We start from the raw sequence: 22,015 nt of genomic DNA, 5'->3' as shown, positions 1-22,015 counted from the left end.
ATCCTTTAGAGGCATTAGTTTGTATAATAATGTACCTAACACAATGTGCATGTTTTTAAATGTATATTATCAGTAAACAAAGACTAACACAGCCTGAATGAAAAGTACAGTCACAAACAACTGTTGTGGTCTTAAAGGGAAGTCACTTTAGAGTGACATGGTGCTTAACCTATAAATATTCTAAACTAGTCGCCTCAACCTCGCAGAGAATATTGGTTACATTTTTTTTTTCATATCAATATTTATATATATTGTCATGTCCAAAATTCTATCAAATTGTCTGACATAACAGCTGTGCACATGTCCTTCTAATAGACGTAATTCCATAACATTGTAGTTCTGTTAAAAACGTAAATAACCGGTTTATCAGTCTTCTAAAGGTTGCAATATTGTAACTTAAATTTTTTATTTGAATTTTTTTATCATCAAAAATTATTACTTTGAATCAAATATCGAGGATAATGAAATGGAACAGATGGTTATAACAAACACTTTTATATGTATTTTTTTTCTTTTCTTTACTTTGGCAAACATTGCTCTTATTGATGTGGCCATTCAAAGGTTTTTAAATGGTCTTCATCACCAGATGTTATTAACTGTACTGCAGCACCAAAACTTATAAATAAGAATTAAGATTGTTTACAAAAAGCTTTTATATAAAACAATTATTGGATTTTTTTTTACACAAAATTATAATCTGTTAACTAAATAAAATATTATTAAAATGCTAATTTTTTTCCAGATGTTTTGCAGAATGTCTAATACAAAGATAATACCAGACAAAGATTATTGTGAAAATGGAGGCATTTCTCCCAAACTCCACTGCAGCAACAACTGCATTACAAATCTTCACAGAGCAATAAAGAACCCCATGGAGAATTTCGAGATACAATTTTTAAAAGTGCTGGAAAAAGTTTACCAAACTATTGAAAGAAATGAAATTCGTACAACAGAACAAGACAGGAGAGACAAAATCAAATCAGAATGGCAACATGTAGCATTAATAATAGACAGATTTTTGTTATGGGTATTTATTATATCCACTCTTGGCACAACATTTGGAATTCTTTCAATGTCCCCGCATGCCAGATTGTATTGAAAATATTATATAATTTAAACATTCAAGATTAAAAGAAGGTCATACACTTATGATATAAACATTAAAAATGTTTAATGGTAAGAAATTGACATTTTAGTCAGTTTTAATGAAGTAAAGGTTAGGCAGTAAGTTTGAAATTGTTCAGGCATATAATCGTTGAAGTTCGCACATCTGAAATAATAGAAACCATGAAGGAATTACAAAGTTGATGGTTACAGGAGTTGTGAAGAGTAGATAAAAGAATGCCTATTAGTGTGTGTTTTATAGAAAATGAAAGCTTATATGTTGCAGTGTTTAGAGATTGTAATATAGAAAAATGAGCTAGCATATAAATTGTAATTTAAATTTAGAAATTTAGTTTAGAACCAATGCTAAATATGCATTAAAAATTTTTAAAAATTATTTAATCCAATCTGATTTGCTTGTGGTGATTATGATATTGGTTTAACAATAGCAAATAATTCATAATAAAATATAAATAAATAACTTAATACACAGAAAATTGATAATTGCAAAGTAGTATACTCTTTTAAATTTGAAATAAAGAATTAAATAGAACTTTTTTAATAAAAATTCTATATTTTAAGTGCAATTATCAACATTCATATTTTTAATTTTTAATATGTCAAGAGAAACAAAGCATAACTTGTATGGATTTTTGAGAGATATTGATTGCAAATGCTACTAGATGTTTAATTACACATTATTTACAAAAGGTATAGTATTTTAGTAAAAAGAATGTAGTTTTTCTGAATGTTTAGAAATACAAATGTAGAAATGATTCTATGTAAAAGCCTGAAAAGCTTTAGAACTATCTGCGATTTTAGAAAAATGGTCTAGATTTGTATAAAGTAAAATACATACATGTATGATTATAAACACATTTGCAAAAAATAAAATATTTAGTTTCAGAAAAAAGGTCTAAATTTATTTTTAAATCATTCTGTATAAAATCGTAGGAACAATACAATATTGTCAAATGTTATATCAACGGATTTTTCAAACTATCATCTCATCAGATTCATTCAATAGTTTTTTTTCTCTCTTTCCTCTTCAGAATATGATAATACTACATCTATCATTCATTTATTCTAGCGAAATAAATGAAGGTATTTGAAAACAAAGCTGATAAATTTTTTCGAGTGTCTCTGCTTATGTATAAGACTTATATTAAAGTATTTGAAACATAACAGATTAAATAAAATTTAATACTAATAAAAATATCACTTATTACTCAAATGTGATTCAACAAAGTCTTTAGCTACAGTAGCTGCTTCATCAATCTTGTCTATCCTTTTAGATATAACAGAGTAAAACAATTCTGGATCTTTGAAAAGCGTCCTTGCTTGACCTTCTAATACTGAAGCAACAGGATTAATCCACAGTAAAGCAGAAAATGATGAACTTACGAGTGACTGTGAAGGTAAAATGAATTCATATAACTAGCAATATGAAACAATACAATGGATTATCAATTTGTTAATGAAATTCAGTTTAAAGAATTAATTTGAAATCTAAATAGAGTTTGAAATAGATATAATTAATTAACACCTTAATTTCAAACTATGCATTTTCTTGAGCAAATTGATAATGACAAATTGTATTTGCCAAAAATTTTTGAGAGTTGATATTATTTATGGGTGTCAGGGGGAGGGACCATTAAGCATCCAGTTTTTTTATTTATTTATTTATTCTCTTAAATTATCTGTCTGAGCAGTGCAGACTGAAAATAAATTGCAATTCAAGAAATTAATAAATTAAATCCGTCATTTTGATATTGCTAGCAAGTAATGGTGAATTTAAGCATTTTGCAACCCTTGGTAGTACACAACTTGAAATCTCACTTTTAATAAACACATTATTTTAGTATCACACTGCAGCACATTTCTAACTTACAGAACATTTTTTTTTTTAAATCTTGGTAACTTGGTAAAAAAATTTATTATGATACATGATTGCAAGCACATACATTTATATGCAATTATATTTAAGCAGATGCTTGGTGTTCGTAAATAACATAATAATAAAATGAATGCAATGAAAAACACTAATTATAATTGGTTGGATTGTTTAAAATTCATAGAATTTACAAATAGATTTAATTGGCAATTAAATTAATAACATTTTTTATCGATCTGCCATGGGCCCAGTCACTGCTAGCAAGCACACACTTCAAGAAATTTTGACTTATAATTTCTATTAAGAGAATAAAACACACCATTCATAATTAGTGGAATAGATCATCTAATATAATATAGCCAGCACTATAACAAAATATTTTCAGTTTTCATTTTTTTTTTTTTTTTTTAATATGCAACTATATAAAGTCTTGACATAATAATATGTCAGTCAGTTTAGCTCTCTACTGTTGATTTTAACAACTTTAATTTTCATCAGATCTCACTTTAACTTTATAGAGGACCATCAAATAATTTTTGATTTGATTGAACCTTATTTATCAAGTCAATTATTTGGTCCCTGGACTTTCAACGCTGATAATAAATACTGAAATGGAATATTATTCAATAATATGTGAAAATGCCTTAAATATGTTAAAGAATCATTAATGTTTAAAATATAAGTTGATTAAATATTCCTGAAAATTGTTTTCCTTCTCTATGCATTTAAAAAAAATATCTAGACATAATATAGAAGTAAATAAATTTTTGTCAGGAGACATGAAATATCCTAACATCAATCTAAATGCTCATAAAAAAATTAATGTGCGGTCCCAAATGTATAAAAAAGATTTAATGTAATTATTTCCCAACACCAGTAAAACTCCAATAAAATGTTACAGATAAAAATGATTTTCTCAATAGCTTTTGTTTACTGTGAATTGAAGAATATGATAGAAGTGGTAAGTATTAGTATTTTTCTGATTCTTAAATGTCAGATATGCAACTGAGCAGTTTAATATTTCATAGTATAAAAGTATCAACTTAGCTGTTTTATACAATTTTGATAGTTAAAATTTATATTACCTTTGGTACAGAACAGGAACAGACAACTGACTTATGTCCATCCTTTGCAAAATAGAGAGCAGGTTTTTCTGTTGACTTTTCAATGGCATAGTTTATGATTTTCTTTCCATCTCCAATGGATGATAAATGATAAATAATGAATTTTTTATCAGAGAACTTTTTTAAAACATCCTCTATTTCATCTTTAACCTATATATAGAAAGCATCATTATATTAATTTTATTAAAAATATATATATAATTCATAAACTTATTACTCAGTACAGATTGTGTTTAAAATTTAGCAACTAATTTTTTAAGAATTGACAAATCTTGTCTTAATTCTTGCAACATAAGACCAAGGATGATTTAATTATAGAAATGAAATAAAGGTATATATTAGTTTATGTTGGTGATATTATTAATGTGAAAAATGGATAAATAGGATGATAGACTATATGCTAATAAAACATTCTATTATACATGTCTAATTGATAATCTATTCTTTCATTAGATCAATGATTCCAAAATAGTGCATCACTAGTGCATTTATAATTTTAATAAGTGCTAAAGGTCTGAGAATTTTAAATCCATTTGATATTTCTTATTTGTGTAAAGTTGTTGACATAAAAATCAATACTGAAAAGGAAATAAAAGTAGATGTGCTTAAGATAGGTAGTTTAGTTTAATTTTGTGATTTAATAAATAGAAAGCAACTAATAGGTTCTTTCACCCAATTGACTGCAATAATCTATTCCACAAAAATAAGTATTTTATTTAAATTTTACAAAAATTACTTGGAATTGCCATAGGGCACCACTAAAAAATCAATTCAATAAGGGCATCAAGAATTGGGACAAATTTTGTAAGTACTGTAAAAAAAAAAAAAATCTTTGAAGAGGAATAATTTTTAAATCATAATAATTCTTTTTAAATGTACCTTTAATGCATTCTTTTACAATACAGTAATCATTATTTATGTGAATTGATATTATGTCATTAGATGGGAAAAAATTACATTTTCTGTAAACTTTAATCCATTTAGTTCAAAAGAAATGTGACTATTTGAGGTGGATATAGAATAAATAACAATATAAACGCTAAAACAATCCTGTTTCATTACCATTCAATATGTATTTTTATTAAACTTGAATTATAATATAAGCTATTAAAAATTTGATTCTGAAATTAAGAATGATTTCTTCCATATTCTCAGCTAACCTATTTGTAAATCAATAAATGCAATGAAGCATGCAAAAAGGAATAATTTTAATAAAAATAACAATCAAATGTTAGTTTTTACCTCTCTAAACCCATTTTGTACAAAGTCATCTGTGGCCTTTGTCAATTGTTTTGTAAGCTCAGTCAATTTTGCTTGATGCTCTCGAAAGAGAAGTAAAGGCAATTCTGTTTCATGATATACCTGTAGAACATTTTATATAAAAAACATTTGTTTTAAAAATGGTGTATGTAATTTCTGCAATGCAAAAATATATAAAAGAACCTGTTTCTAATTAATGGTGATAACCAGCACATATTATAATTTTGTATTTTTTTCAATTTTTGATAGATATAGTAAAGCATGAAATGCAAATAGATAAATATATTTCAAACATACTCCTATAAATATATTATTTATTAGAAGATACATTACAGTGAATAGGATTGATTATTAATATTAGCAATGATTATAATTAATACAAAATAAAGCTTATATTAATACCAAAAAGACAAAACTCTTTCTTAAAAGTAACATCAGGATGACTTTTTTTTTTTTTCAGAAATTATCTTTTCTGTTTAGTGAATTTTTAAAAAACATTCATCACATATGCTTTCACAGAGTATCTTCGAGTCTTCATTGCTGTCATATTTCAAAACAAGATTCAAATCTTAATAGTTCCTTACTTTACCATATTATTGAGGATAAATAAGTCGCTAACCTTTTTCAGTTGTTTGATTATCTTTAAAATTGATACAATATGTTGCTTTAAATTTTTTTAAAAGTATTCTCAATAACAGATAATTTCAAGATCATTAACTAGAAAATCATGTTCTTCCACAGAGGTATAAGATTCCTTAATGGAAGGATAATTTTTAAAGATTTCTAAATAAGAATCTTTAAAATTTCCTCAGGCATAGAGATCTGGTTGAACAGCTTCATGGAAGCTATTGACATACATTTTATATAATGGTAATGAATCACTATAAAAAAAATTGGTGATTTGTTTGAATTATTGAGAGTTACATTTTAGTTTTGAAACTATTTTATTAGTATAATTAGAGGACTAAATAGTTGTTAAAACTGTTTAGAATTATTACAAAATTTAAATAAAAGAAAATTCTTTCTAAATAAGATCATGTTCGTTAGTAATTTTATACTTTTTGACTTAAAAGTCAAAGTTTAATTTTAAAGTGTTTTGATTAAAAACAATAGAATATATTATTTATATCGTCTATTACTTCACTCTTCATTTTACAAAGAGAGGGTATGAGTTAGGAAAGTCACTTGGGGATGAGATTAGGTTATAACAATATTTTAATTAGTGAATATCCTAAAAGTATATTAATTCATAATAACCAATCAATCTCTCCCTTCAAATTATTATCCCAGAAATACACTAGAAAGTTGTCATCTGTAGTCAACGGCAAAGCAGTATGCAGCAATCAGTTGGTCAGGGTACCATCATGTATGGATTGACACTATTTTTTTGTATGTTTTGAAATAAATAATTGTAGGCTAAAAATAATAATTGTTACTATTATTGCTAACATTTACTTTTAAATTACTAGCTTAAAATAGTAACAAAATTTCATTTTAAATTCAAGGAACCATTTGCAAACATACATGGAACAAAGAGCAACTATTAGTCTGTAATAATATTTTTGAATAGGCAAGTGCTCCAAAATCTGAAGTTTATTTTCTGGTAGGTCTCCTAAATACCTACAATTATTAATAATTGTGCAAGAAGTCAAAACGTTTTTATAATAACTCTAGTTTCTGAATGCAATTAAAACTAATATATGTAGAAAAAGTTATGAATTAAAAATTACACATTTATTTCAAACGAAAGTGACCATAATTATTATTTATTACCATAAAGTTGTATTTATTATTCCATTTAAAAACTATAGTTTGACCACCCTATAAGCAAAAGATTTTCAGAATGCTGTTAAATATTCTGAATGCCATAGAATTTTTTAAAGATATTGTAATAATATCAAGTATCAATTACAAACTTTGTGTTAATAAGATATGCACTATTATACAATGTACTATTAAGGGCACTTCGGTAATAAGGTCTAATAAGGTATGATTCAAATGATTTGCTGCTATTTTATGTGTCTAAATTGTTAATAAAACTCTCCATGAAGGATCAAAGCCTGCCTACACAGAGGTGCAGAACTATCCATGCTGCTTTACACCTGGTCAACAGCAATTAATGATGTTGAAAGTTCAAAAAAAACGTTTTCTTAGAACTGGCTGACTAATATGCTTTAATATCCTAATAAGTGAAAAAGAAATACTAAACCTCAGCTCGAACTCAATTTTCTAACCTTTAATTTGTCTTTTTTAGTAAATGTCATGAAAACTAAATACTACTAGAATTTATTCTATGTATGAAATGATAAAACTTACTTTTGCTTCTTTAACTTCTCTTAAGCAATCCCATAATTCTAATACATCTCTCTAAATAAAATAAGTTAGAATAAATTAAATGGAAAAAAAACTAAAAAATGAAATTTTTTTCCGAAATTATAAATTAGTCTGAAAAGAGACAAACCTTTGGTTTCTTTAAACATGCTAAAACCCGTTCTTCCAATTCTGAAAGATCTTTATCATAAATCTGACCATCTCTTTCAACAGCTAATGCTTGCTTGCCAGTCACTGCTCGGATAACCCTTTCTTTGTTTTTAGTATTCTTCTGAGAAATAATAATAAAAGAACCAACGTCTGCAGTTGATTTCACATGACTGAAATGAATTTAATAAATTAATAATTTTTTTATTAAAAGAATATACAATACATCTTTTACACTTCATAATTTTAACGATAGAAAGAAACCACTTACGTGCCACAGCAAGGTTCAATAGATTTGAGAGCACTGGTATCATCAGATTTACCAATTGTAACAACAGGAACAAGCTCCTCAAATTCCTAAAGAAACAGATGAATCACTCATTACTTGGTTAATATTTCACTTTTATAAAAATAGCTTGTGAACTAATTCTAGAGCTAAATTTCTAACAAAATGGATTCCATTAAATATGCAGAAAGAACAAGCATTCTCACCATATGCATCTATAAGAAAAATTGAATCATTTTCTTATTCAAAAAGGAAATACCATAAACATAAAAAGTAAAAAAAAAAATGTGAATACATGCTCTTAATGGCAAAATTAGAAATCTGTATCAAATTTTGAACTAATTCCCTCAAACAAATTTTGATGACTAACTCATCACCCATGAGCATGTAGGCACAATTCAAAAATTGCAACCAACCAGATGAATAAAACTTTGTTTACATTCGCAATGTGTATCAATAGGCAATACTTTTCTCAAAGAAATTTAACACATGGCTTAATTACCAGAACTTTAAATCAGTATCAAATTTTAGATGAAATCCATTCATGGATTAAATGTCTCTTAATTTGTCTAACATTGCAGAGGTACATATAATAACACATATATAATTTTGGTACCAAAATTGTATGTCTATATCATATTTTGGACCTAGTTGGTTGAAATACAGAGGATTCAAAATATATAATAATTTTTTTTCATTGCATAATGAAATATTAAATCTACCACATTATGGGAGTATACAAGAAAGTAAAGCATTGAACACTCCTATTAGTTATTACACATAATGAATGTATAGATTCACCCAATTCCTCATTTATTGAGCATATATCTACATTTAAAAAACATGGTCATCAGATTTTGTATTTGAGATGTATTCTCAACAGAAAAAAAGGGAATAGATAAAAATTCCTCATAGTAGAGAAAAACATATTTATATGATTTATCCTTAACAAGGATAATTTAATTTTTATCTACTTTTAAACAGTTTATGGTGTTATTTTTTTAAAATTAAATAAATACTTACTTTGATAAGAGCAGCTTTACAAGGTGGCACTTCTTTCAAAGACTCAACAGGCATTTTAGACTGAGAAACATCAAGTTTAGCTTGAATACTTTCTTGCACATTCTTTTCAATAATTCTCAATTGATCATCACTAATACTACCCTAAAGAAAATAGGAATTTATTTAAAGCATTTTAATGTATAATAACATTAAAAATAATTCAGCATCAAAGCAAGCTTCATTTAGAGAAAAAGATCCTATTGCATATATCAATAATTTAACAAAAATCCTATTTTTAAAATTTACAGTAAGTAATCAAATACAATTATTTTTTAACATAGATTAATGCATGTAAAATATCATTTTGCATGAGCCCATGTGTAAAATATATAGAAGGATCAAAATGAATTATCTTATTTCAAATTTCACTGAGCAATGTTATTATATTTACAAAAAATATATGTTTCAAGAGGTAAATATTCAAATTTTAAATTCAAGCATCTAAAATGTTCAATATATAATCTTTTTTTCCAAACATTCTGCAGCATGACTCAATTAATACTGATAATAGCAGCTTTAATATATGCTTTCAAATCAATGGCAATCTTTGAACATGAAGGTATTATTTTTATATCAGTAGATTGGTCACACAGATAACAAAGAAAAATCACGTGTTTTGTCTTCATGTTTTAATAGCCTTTATTGATAAAAATGCAAGTGTCATGTCAGTTACTGTTAAAATCAACAAGTAAATGTAACAAAAATGTTTGGAAAAAAACCTGCATTATATTCTTGGTGAATGCAGTAAAACAAAAGAATTATGCATTGAATATCTGCGAATTTAACATTCAAAACTTAAATGTATTACTTCTTGAAGTAATATCTTTCACATTCACTGTCTGTTACCCAGCAGAGATTTGAAATAAGGTCATTTCTTTTGATACACTTTATATAATTAACAAATTATAATTTGGCATAGTTAAGAAAATAAATAATATTCTTTCATTGGATTTAAAACATTATGTTTAAAATTTGATTTTAAAAGTTATGTTATATTGATGACATAAGGCCAATAATGAATATTTACAGACAAATTAAGTAATTATGCAATTATCATTAGTTTAAAAATCCATTATAAATGTAGAAACGCATACATTCTTCACTTAAATATGTGTACAAAACAGAATTCAAAATTTCATATGATCTTACTATGATAGATATCAAATTAAATAAAGCATACAGAGTTATTTTTTTTTTTTCCTTTTTACCTTAGAAGTAAAATAAAGAGACAGATCCTTTGGCCCTGCATTTGCAGAAAGAGGAAAGAAATATGGTAATACATTTTTCATGGCTTTACTTAATAAATGAAGAGCTGTGTGATTTTGAGAACAAGCTAACCGATGCTCCTAAAAGAGAAAAATCAAAACATATTAGAATGTGTTATCAAAAAATAAACCATTATCTTAAAAAAAAAAGTGATAATTTAACTCACAGATCACATTTTGAATTATCAACTCATGCACCCAGTCAATGATATGTGCTTCTGAGATGGGGGGGGGGGAGGGGAGGACTAAATTTTCTTTTATTCTAAAAATGATTGCTATCACTTTATATTCCAAGTTTTCAATTTTATCAATAGTTTATCTATAAAAATCTTTATTTTACTCCTTGAGAATAATGGTCACTATTCTATGTATAAAAATATTCTGAAATATCCGAATTCCATCTTCCAAAAAAATATTCCAGCAATAAAATACAAAAATATTGGTATATATATCTCTCTGCCTGCAATTCGAACTTTCACGACTTGAATCAATAATAAAATGCATTTCAAATTCAACCATCACGTTTTAATGCTTGATTTATACATTTTTGAACTTTTTGTAAAAGAATCATAAAAATTAGTGAATCTCCCAAAGTTGATGAAAATAGTAGAAATTCTCAATATTAATGTTATTTCAAAGGTGAAATGTCTTCAAAACACTGTAATTTACAAACCTTTGCAACAACTGATTTTTGCTACAACTTACAATTATTCCATTTTTAATTATGATAATTTGAAAGTTGTAATTATTGTAAATAAACATCTTGTCAAAACTTTAAAGACATTATGAATAAAAAATTATGACTGAGTATAAACAAATAAAAATAATATTAAGTATTAGTATTAAAAACCTACTTCACTTCCTTAATTCTTACATAAACTATGCAGCTCTCGACAAGGTAAAATACCTTGAATTTCGCAGCAAAAATAAAAAAATATTTTTCTAAATTCAAAGGTAAAAGAGCTACAAAAACTAAATTGCTGACATAAATTTTTTTTAAATTGTGCAAAAATATTTTTGGAAGCTATGAAAAAAAGAACAAATCTTCATTTAAAATTATTTTTAAAAATCCCATATGGTGCATATTTTTATCTCTTAAAAAATATCTGAGCAAAATTTAATAGTTTTATGTCAAACAATCTAATTTGTAAAATACCAACACTCATATTCTCCTTTATTATGGGTAGAAATTGAAAAAAAAAAAAAAAGTTTAAAATCTATTATATAAGATTTGCACTCTTTTCGTGTTGTTGACTGTAGTTTTTTTAGATGAAAGGTATACTGGAAAAACAAACAAAACTATACTTTAAATGAGTATGCTCAACAGAGCACTAAAAAAATACAATACCAAGAGAAACCTGAAAATTTTACTAAACATTAAATATTAGAAAAAAAAAATCATGCTTTTCATTCTATTATGGAAAAGCATGGAAAGAAAATTACTGACAGATACAGATACTGCAACCAAAACTAAATGATTAAATTTATACACCGAGGATATGCTCTTCCACAGTTCCTACATATAAGTCATGCCTGTGAATTTTTATAATCTATGAAATCATCCTTTAAAGTTTATGAAAATTGACTTTTTTCCCTGATCATATATAAATATACTGAAAAAATGCCAAATGTAATTAAAAAACACACTTTTGCAATAATTTGAATGCATGTGTAGTTAATCTATATAAATGCTTTCCATAAATAACATGTAATAAAAGTTGACATAACACATTTTAATAAACAGCGAAGATATGTTTTTCATATAAGTGTTTCTATACATATAAATATAAAATGTAATTATTGTAATTATAAATTTTAAATTCTAATAACCAGATACTTACTTCATTTATAGCTAATTCAACTATTTTATTAGCAACAGCATTTCCTTCTTCAACATAGCCATCATGGAAAACATATCCATTGACTTCATAAACTTTGTTAACTTTAATAACAAAATCCTGAAAAACAGAAATATTACATTGCAAACAAATGTGTATGCAACTTAATGTTTTTAAAATTGGCCCAGATCATATTGCATGAAAACAGGAAAATAATAAGAATAAAATAGTTTTAATAAAGAGCCCTTACTTTATTACAAAAAATTTGCTATATTTATTTAGTAAAAGTGGTAAAATTATTTAACACATATTTAATTTTGAGAAATAATGTATGGAAACTAAGAACAAACACTGTAATATCTGGGAATTTGAAGTTAATCAGTCTTACATATTATCATTTTATTTGACTCACTGTAAATAATTTAATGATATTTTATATATGAGAGATGAGTATGGATGTAATGATCTTGAGCAATGGGAGAGGGGAGCAAGTACTGAGAAGATGATCAGTGGTTTTATTTCTCATTGCACTCAAATATCTTATGGAGTATACACACACAAAATAATAACAATGCTATTTTCAGTAACCAGTAATTACTGATTATACAAGAAAGGAATTTCAGTTTACTTTTAAAATGAATCTCTGCAAAGAGAACATTTGGTATAAATTCTTTATCAGAATAAATCATAAAACAATTTGCATCTACAAATACTACAAGTCGCCTGTTAAAATGTTCTTTTTCTTTTTTTTTTTAATTCTACAGATTTTCTCAAATTATAACTGGCCACTGACTGATAATGATGATTGCTTGATGGCAAACTAGAAAAACAGTCATTTTTGAGCATATTAAAATGATATTAGATAAGAATATGATTTAACACACCAGAACAATTATTTGGATCTTCTAACCTATTTGTAACATATCAAGAAAATAAGGATATTTATATATATGAAGAATCTGGTAATGAATAACTTAAGCTTTAAATAATAAAAAAATTATAATTTGTAATTCATTAATAGAAAGTTTCTTTAAAAATGTTACAAATTATTTTTTCTCAAATGTTAAATAATATTCTAGGAAAAGACCTATATTGTTTTAAATACATAATTGCCAAAATTTAAAATATTTTTGAGCAATTTTAATTTTTTATAAAATGCATTAGAAATGAGTGAAAATTCATCATGTTGTTTGAAATCTTTAATATTCATTCTCTAAATGATTAACCTTCTGAATAAAAAAAAAAAATAATGAATTTTGAAATGTTTCAGGAATAAAGGGGAAAAAATTATCATTAAAATATAATTTATGTTAAATAAACCACTTACCTCACAGGTTATTATCCCTTCATCACAAGCCTGATCATTACCTTCTGCATAAAAGTTAGTTTTGTCTAACACCAGTTGACAATTTAAGCCTCTCTCAACACAATCTACTAATTGATTCTCCCTAATAACAGCAGCCACTCTGGCAGAAATAGATTTTACTCCTATCATTAAAAAATACTACAAATTATTTTATGAAACATTCTAGGGAAAAAAAAGTTACAGCAGCCATAAAAAATATGGTTTGTCTGCTTTCATGTGACCAAAGAAAATATGAAGATCATGATTTCATTTCATGACTTACTCAAAATAAAAATCATAAATCTTTTATTCGATGTCAATGAAAGAAAACATCTGCAGTAATTAAAAAAAGAAGGTAAAATATCAAATAATGTATGGTAAAATAAACACAGATGTAAATAACTTGGGAGAATAAAACAGCATCTTAAGATTTTTTAAATATTAAAAGGTGCTTTGATATTTAATATATATAATCAGATTAAAGGGAAAATTTATTTAATTGCACTTTAATTAGAGGGTAATCATAGTAAACACAAAGAAACCTACACAAATATTATATCACTTTTGGAATTGATAAGTTACATTAACATAAAGAAAAAAATTGACAATTTTTATAACTTGATAATAAATTTAGAAAAATTTAAATAACACTAGGTAGCAATTTATAAATGAAAATAAATCTACAATGCTAGTCACCACTTCAAAACAGTAACAAATAGTAAATAACCTTTAATTTTTATATCACCATTAGGGATTGCAATACCGGTATACCGGGATACCGAATACCGGTATTTTGAGCCATTTGTACAATTTTGTAATACCGGTATTCACAAGTTTAAATACCGGTTTTTCGGTATTTACTAGAAATTTTTTAAATTGTCTCCACTATATGTTCAGGGATCGCCAACATAGCAAAATAGTATACGTTTTTGTTTTTATATCTCCCTAACGAGCGAAATTAATTAACTAATTAATGGCTTAATTAATTGCTTAAATCTAAATTAGCGAAACATGGATTATCCCTGAAAGAAGAAATTGTATCCATAATGATTGATGGAGCAACAGTTATGAAAAAAGTTGGAAAGTTGATTGGTGCAAATCAGCAATTTTGCTATGCTCATGGAATTCAGTTAGGAATAATAGATGTATTATACCAAAAAAATAAAGAACAGAAGAATTCAAATACTGTGGATATAGACACTTCGGATTCCAACTTTGAAGAGAGTAAGAGTGAGAGTGATATTGACAATGAAGATAATAACAATATAATTGTTGAAGAAGATATGGCTAATGAGGATGAAATATTAATCCATCAAGAATTGCTTCCTATAATTTATAAAGTTCGAAAGATTGTTAAGATATTTAAACGTTCCCTTATAAAAGACATATTATTAAAATACATACTAACTGAAAATAAAACAGAATATATGTTAATACTAGATTTTAAAACACGTTGGAACCGTTTACTCCTAACAGCACACATTATACTAGAACAGCATACATCACTATCTGAAGATTATATATTACATTGAAAAATCGCACAGAAGAAAGGCATATCGAAATAGAAAATGTCTTATGGTATTTACATAATTACAATGATTTTAAAAATGAAAAAGAAGAAAAGAAAAGAACCAATTCATACCTGATTAAGTTTACAGTAAATTTTCTTAAAATATTTTACCCACAAACCCATCCACATTCAAAAGAATTCGATTCAGTTATCGAAGATTATGATGACACTAATGTCGATATTGAAAAGGAATTGTCTCTTGAACAAAAATTAGAATTTGCGATAAATAAGAAAATTTCAACGAACCAAAATACAATACAGAAATCAGCTATATCCAAAACCATCCGATAAGAAATCGATTTATTTGAAGATGAGGGATTTAGAGGTAAATACTTGGAAAAAGTATATCGCGCATTGCTAACAGTACCACTAACTATCGTAGATGCCGAAAGAGCGTTTTTGACAGCTAGTAATTTTTGCACAAAATTACTTTTCAGACTTAATGACAGTACAATGGATGCATTATGTTTTTTAAGAACACATTTCAAAAATTTGTTTTAGTACCACAGACTAAATAGTAATATTTACAATTTTTTGTGATTTAAATAAATAAGTTGTTCCTTTACTTTTTTTGTAATTCTTTATATACTGTTATAATTTATAAGTTACAAATTATTTGTTGTGATATTTACCCTTTCTAATAAAACTGGCAAATAAAACAAAGAAACATCTGTGTTTTCTTTATTTTTCTAAAATTTCTAATACCGGTATTAAAACCGGTATCCCGGTATTCAGATCTAACAAATACCGAATACCGGTATTGAAATTTTGGTCCGGTATTGCAATCCCTAATCACCATTAACAGTGGTTTTTTTAATGAATATTGAAAGCATGAATGATATGAATATAATTACCTTTATCCCAGTATTCATATTTAAAAGTATCATTTGTAGGTGGAATTTTCTTAGCTTTAAGATCCTTTAAAACTTGTGGATGAACTTTGTGCTCTTGATTTAGCATCCCAGAGGCATCCTTGAAATTAAAGGTTGAATATTATATTTATATTTAAGATGCATATGAAATAAAATAGCAGAATATTATTTATTACATAATAAAGCACAAACAAATATATAGATACAAAGTCTAACTAAAGCCACATAAGCATCCTAAATAAAAAGACAATATATTTTGCTTCCCCAGATTGAAAATATGTTTTAGGGTAACAATTTTTATTTCACTGATCAAACATTCAAACATTACAAACTGATCAAACTTTCTTTATCATTTTTGAAATGATAAAGAATTTCAATGGTACCATTACTAATGTAACCAACCTATTGTTGTATAAGAAAATTAAATATTTTGTTATGAAATAACTACTTACAAAAAGTAGGGAACATAGTCATTGGTCCAGATGAATCACAGAACATAATTTATGAAGAATGAATTCACATAATCAGCACAATAAGTGAATCCGTATGTTTCTGTGAATAACATTTTAAAAATAATATAGCACTAATCTCCTCAAATTTTCTAAGCTCTCTCATGACTGATAACTATGATGGCAAATTGCAGCCCCTATATTGATAGGTTGAATCTTAATTCAGTTGAAGAATAATTGCATGTTATGTAGTTTGATGAAATACACTGCATAACATAGAAAGACAGTTTTTTCCAAATTAATATAGTATGAAAGCATAGAAAATGGTGTTCTGAATAAAATAGTTCACTATGTTCCATATGTTTTTTTCCCTTCATTATTTTGAACAGAGTTACCTTCACTATTACTTTCCATTTATAGCAGTAATCCAACAATTCAAATTAATAAAAGTATGACCATTTCTCCTTATTTAAAAGTTTAAAACAAGTAAAATATTTAAAACAAATACAAATTACCAGGTTCATATCAGTTCTGGAAGAAGCATTGATAAAATCATTCAGCTGTAATTTCAGATCAGTCAAAATGGCTTCGGATTTCTTCAGATCTCTTAAAGGGGCATCATATTTTGTTTGACATTCCTGTAATATTTGAATACAGAATTAAATAATAGTTAATTTATTCATTCTTTATAGTTTAAAGTAAATAGAAATGCAACTTACTTTGATGAGAGCTTTTACTTGCTTCAATAAATCTAAATATGTATCAAGTGATACCTACAAAAAAAAACAAAAAAAAACACAAAAAAAAACATTTGAGTGAGATTGACAGATGAAGAGAATCATTCACAAACATATGTACTAAAATATTTCTAATTATAAAAATAATTAATTGAAATAGTTTATTAAACTAATAATATGAATTAATATAAAGTAGATTACTTAAATTTCACAATCAATTAAAATGGCAAGACTATGACATTCTGTTAATTAACTAAGAATTGGAATTTTTCATATATTCACTTTTCCCATTAATTTTCTAAAAGTAAAATTGATAGCTTACAGATGGTATTTCATGTAAATTAAAAACATTTTAGAAAACATTAAAATTTTTCATAAAATATTAATCAAGCAAAATATTAATATGAAGATATATTTTAATCACTTTACTCATTTCATATAAGATGCATGTAGGCTTCTTAGTTAATAAAAAACATAATATTATTTTATATATGGAAAATAATTTTTTAATACAGACATGACAAATTATAATATTATTCCAATACCTTATAAAATGACTGCAATATTTCTAAATGCAGCCATTTCATGTTAATTTAATTTTTTTCTACCCCAACATTTTAGCTGAAATCTTTGATTATTAGGCATGGAAAGATTGCACAAAAGTTCCAATAGTTTTTTTGTGACAAATTTAATACCTTAACCAAACTATAGTGGCAAAAAATCCATGAGTGCCAAAACAGTCCATTGTAACTCACAGAAAGACCACACAAAGTATCCAATACATTATAGAAATCCAAGAAAGATTTATATCTTTTAAAAGAATTAATTTTCAACCTAAGGCTGTGCTCCTGAAAATGGTATTATGATTAACAATCTTAATCAGAGGGTCAAGAATATCATTTTTACTGCTGAGACAATTGTCTGCTGATATGTGCAGTATGTCATTGGTGATTCTGTAATAAAACCGTCTCAACATGCATAGCTTGTCTCCCATTGCAAGTGGTTGAAAATTTTCTCATAAAAAGAAATTGTTCATTTTTTTTAAAAATTTCCTTGGCTGTAACTTAAATTAAAACATGATGCTGATTTGCTTTGCCACTGTATCTGTAATTTTCTGATATTAGTTTGGGAATCAGTATGCAAGCCTTTAATATCCAATTTAAACAACGTTTGTGATGGTGAAAAACTGTACAAAACAGATCAATAAAAAGACTGAAATCTGTGATGAAACCTCTTTAACCTAGTTTACTTGTATAAATATTTTGAAGTTCTCCATACAACAAATATACTTAAACATTTATTTTTTAATCATAAAATAAAGCAAATTTAAATTAATTTAAAATATTCTTGCATATAAAAGGATAGTTAAAATTAAACTTATTTGTATAAAAATTAATTTTAATCAACTTACATTAGATTTTTCAAGAGCATCATTTATCTTTTGTTTTAGATCTGAAACCTTTGCACACAAACTTTTTCCATTTCCTTTAACAACAGATGCAATATCTCCAGTCACAGCACTCAAAACTTTTACTCCACTACCATGGGATTTTGCTGGGATAAGGACGAAACTTTCAATATCGGCTGTATTATGCACATGCCTAAAGAAAGAATATATTTTAGTATAATGTATAGGCGAAAATGGTATATAAAAGATGCACTGAACAAGGTATCTGTCAGATTATAATGTCCAGACCACATAGTCATATAGAAATCACTGAATTACACAATGATACTTTTTTTGTATGGGGAACGAGTTAAAAATATGTTAAGTTGTTGAATTGGAGTACATTAAATACACAAATCATCTACTGAAAGAGGCAAGATTTAAAATTTTAACATGAAAGAATGGTTCAACATCATGTAACATATTTCAGAAGGAACATCGAACTAACGAGAAACTAACAAGTACCAGATTAGACAAAGTCTACTGTATTTTGATATATAAATAGGATAATGATTAAAGATATATAAATACTAACGTTCCACAGCAAGGTTCAACAGAAACAGCATCTTTACAATCTGCACTGCCAATGGATATAACTGAAACAGTTTCTGGATATTCCTGTCAAATAAGAAAAAAAAAGTATTGAAAGTATTTGATTTGTCATAAAGGAGTAAAAATATTCAGACAAGAGAGAATTCTTATTGCATTTATTTGCTGCATTTTGAAATCAAAATACATTTAAATTGTTCCTTCAAATGAATAATAAAATGCAGAATTAATTGAATTTTATGCAAAAAATTTAACTTTTCATTTTCCATCTTTTTAAAAGAAAATCATAAAGAAGAATTCAAAGGATTTTCAGTCATAGAGATAAAATCATTTTCATAAAAATAAATTTGGTGACTGTTCCAACAATTGTTACATTTATTTAGTATTCTAACAAAAGAGTCCAATACCAAACACTTTCCCTTTTCCCTCTCATTTCAATTTTAATCATTCACTTAAAACCAAACATAATCTGAATCATCAAAATAAAGAGGTAAGCCATAATGAATTATTAAAATTTATATGTCCTTGCTCAAAAGGGGGGGGGGGCAATGGTCATGTGATACTCACTGCTGATTAGGGCCCTAGAAAATTTATCATATAAAAGAAATTACAAAAATAAATGATAATGAAAAAGAAGACACAATGAGCAGACCATCATAACTGCACAATTCAATAATAAGTAATAGCCACAGAATAATTTTTTAAAGAATTCTAAATAATATAAACAACTATAAATCATACACATGAAATTTAGATATGAATTTTATAAATTTTACAGAATATCAACAGAAAAAAAAAAAGAAGACATCACTTCATATAAATTATTTAAATATGATTTCCTATAAAATGTACTAAAACCTTTGCAGAAGCATTGAAGATCATAACAGCACTCTTAATGCTTGACTGTGTTTTACAAATCAGCAAAATCAAGAATATTATAAGAATATGCTCAAAAGAATTTGAAATAACTGTATGTAGTTCTACTGATGTTATGTAGATTTTGGAAAAAACTTCAAAGAACCAGAAAATTTTTCTATCTAATCAGGGTTAAATTTAAAAATCTGTAAAACTATAAAAGATTGAAAATGTAGCAATGATTACTGTTGGAAACACACACAATGAATGCGACAAGAATCAGCAGTAAATTGTTGCACATGAGATTTGCCAAATCCAGTAACATGAAAGTATTTATGAGTATAGCATTATCAAGAGCCATAAATTTCCTTTAACCATGAAAAACTTGCAATGACATTTTTTGAATACACATGAAATCAAATTAGTCCTGGCACATTTTCAGAATGAGATATGAATAATGAGATATATTTTTGCTTCTCTGTACTACAGTAAATAACCCTGTAATGGGAAAATTCTTATCTACTTCATTCAATTCCTTATATTTTCAAAAACTAGCCATTTGGATTAGTTTTATCACCATATTTCTCCTAACAATCAATTTCAAAGTTTCTTTTTGTGATCAGGCTTAACATTTCTCCTTGCAATATCAAATTTAAATATTTCATTTGAATAATTTTATTTTGAAGAAAGCCAACTATATGAACAAAGGACATTTCATATAGATGTAAGACAGATACTGTATCATATAATGAGGGCATATAAAACTTTGATATTTTTATTGAATGAGTTTGCCTCAATTCTACCATATAGAAAAAAGATGCAACAAGAAAATGGAATATTCCTACATTGGCTGTTTTAGTTGTTGCAACATTTTATCACAAATGAGTCTTTCATTGCTTATCTTGTACCATAAGTAATATAATTTAGATATATTAATCTAAGTGACATTTGAACATTTATGGATATTAAAAGCATTGATTATGTTTGTATCATTTAAAATTCATACTTAATATGTATATTAAACATATAGTATACACTGAATTATGTACCTACAATCTTTTTATAACTGGATATAATTAATAATTATTAATTTGTACATTTATTTCTAAGCTTTCAGCTAAAAAGCAAGGGAATATGATATTTCAACATAAAAATTTTGAATACATACATCCACTAAGAAAAAAAAAAAAAAAATCTGAAGCAAAATTACATATTTTAAAATAAAAATCTCAATATAGTCTACATAAAAGGGATGTCCAATGATTAATATAATATAATACTAGCACAAGTATTTATCTGTGATTTAAATGTTATACATTTTACTTATATTTAAATTCCTCAATCAATACATGAAAGGAAAGGAGAAAGGGAAAATATATAAAAATAAATCAACTACTTCACCACGCAGTAAAATTGTGTTTGAATAAGTCAGCAATTCCTCAAATGGTACTTCATTCCTGAAAACATCCAGTTTCTTCTGTATCATATCATTGGCATATACTTCAATAATTTCAAGTTGCTGATCTGTTAAAGATTCCTAAGGGAGAAAAAAAAATCATAAAATAAGTACTTTAATAACTTAATATAAATTTATCCAAAAATAGAATGGAAACATTTTTGTTGAAAGAAACATAAAGAAAATGTGTAACTTTGTTTTCTTAATTACAAAGCCTTTTGTTCCTTTTTGTCCTTGTAATATTGTGTAAAATTTACAAAATCCAAATCTAAATTGTCCCTTTTTATTCATTTAAAATTATATACATCAAAGGTTCCAATAGTAAATGAAATCACATAGGTAAAATATGTTTCTGCCTTTCTGTTCAAAATTTGTAAATAGAAATAATTCAGAAAGTCAACTTGATTCAAAATTTTTTTCTAAA

At 26.2% G+C, this 22,015-nt stretch overlaps 2 protein-coding genes across 4 annotated transcripts in view; one reads left to right on the top strand and one right to left on the bottom strand.

Annotated features, from left to right (window-relative positions):
- LOC129965706 (ligand-gated ion channel 4-like) overlaps nucleotides 1-1,352 on the top strand; it is a 113,987-nt gene extending 112,635 nt beyond the window's left edge. For all 3 annotated transcript variants that reach the window (XM_056079829.1, XM_056079820.1, XM_056079838.1), the window contains one exon: nucleotides 743-1,352. In XM_056079829.1, the coding sequence (XP_055935804.1) occupies nucleotides 743-1,099 (357 nt within the window). In that variant the 3' untranslated portion in view covers nucleotides 1,100-1,352. The remainder of the gene's footprint in view (nucleotides 1-742) is intronic.
- A 701-nt stretch (nucleotides 1,353-2,053) lies between these two features.
- LOC129979194 (alanine--tRNA ligase, cytoplasmic-like) overlaps nucleotides 2,054-22,015 on the bottom strand; it is a 37,680-nt gene continuing 17,718 nt past the window's right edge. Inside the window, exons 14-29 of the mRNA XM_056090695.1 lie at nucleotides 21,532-21,672; nucleotides 19,267-19,349; nucleotides 18,696-18,885; nucleotides 17,267-17,320; nucleotides 17,063-17,185; nucleotides 16,081-16,198; nucleotides 13,639-13,799; nucleotides 12,315-12,431; nucleotides 10,417-10,554; nucleotides 9,170-9,310; nucleotides 8,132-8,217; nucleotides 7,844-8,033; nucleotides 7,699-7,749; nucleotides 5,365-5,484; nucleotides 4,084-4,272; nucleotides 2,054-2,514 (exon numbers count right to left, since the gene is read on the bottom strand). Coding sequence (XP_055946670.1) covers nucleotides 2,323-2,514; nucleotides 4,084-4,272; nucleotides 5,365-5,484; nucleotides 7,699-7,749; nucleotides 7,844-8,033; nucleotides 8,132-8,217; nucleotides 9,170-9,310; nucleotides 10,417-10,554; nucleotides 12,315-12,431; nucleotides 13,639-13,799; nucleotides 16,081-16,198; nucleotides 17,063-17,185; nucleotides 17,267-17,320; nucleotides 18,696-18,885; nucleotides 19,267-19,349; nucleotides 21,532-21,672 — 2,094 coding nt within the window. The 3' untranslated portion in view covers nucleotides 2,054-2,322. The remainder of the gene's footprint in view (nucleotides 2,515-4,083; nucleotides 4,273-5,364; nucleotides 5,485-7,698; nucleotides 7,750-7,843; nucleotides 8,034-8,131; nucleotides 8,218-9,169; nucleotides 9,311-10,416; nucleotides 10,555-12,314; nucleotides 12,432-13,638; nucleotides 13,800-16,080; nucleotides 16,199-17,062; nucleotides 17,186-17,266; nucleotides 17,321-18,695; nucleotides 18,886-19,266; nucleotides 19,350-21,531; nucleotides 21,673-22,015) is intronic.

Source organism: Argiope bruennichi, chromosome 1, assembly GCF_947563725.1.
Source record: "Argiope bruennichi chromosome 1, qqArgBrue1.1, whole genome shotgun sequence".
Lineage (NCBI taxonomy): Eukaryota > Metazoa > Arthropoda > Arachnida > Araneae > Araneidae > Argiope > Argiope bruennichi.
The sequence above is the reverse complement of the archived record's forward strand: the minus strand, read 5'-3'. Positions and strand labels throughout refer to the sequence as shown.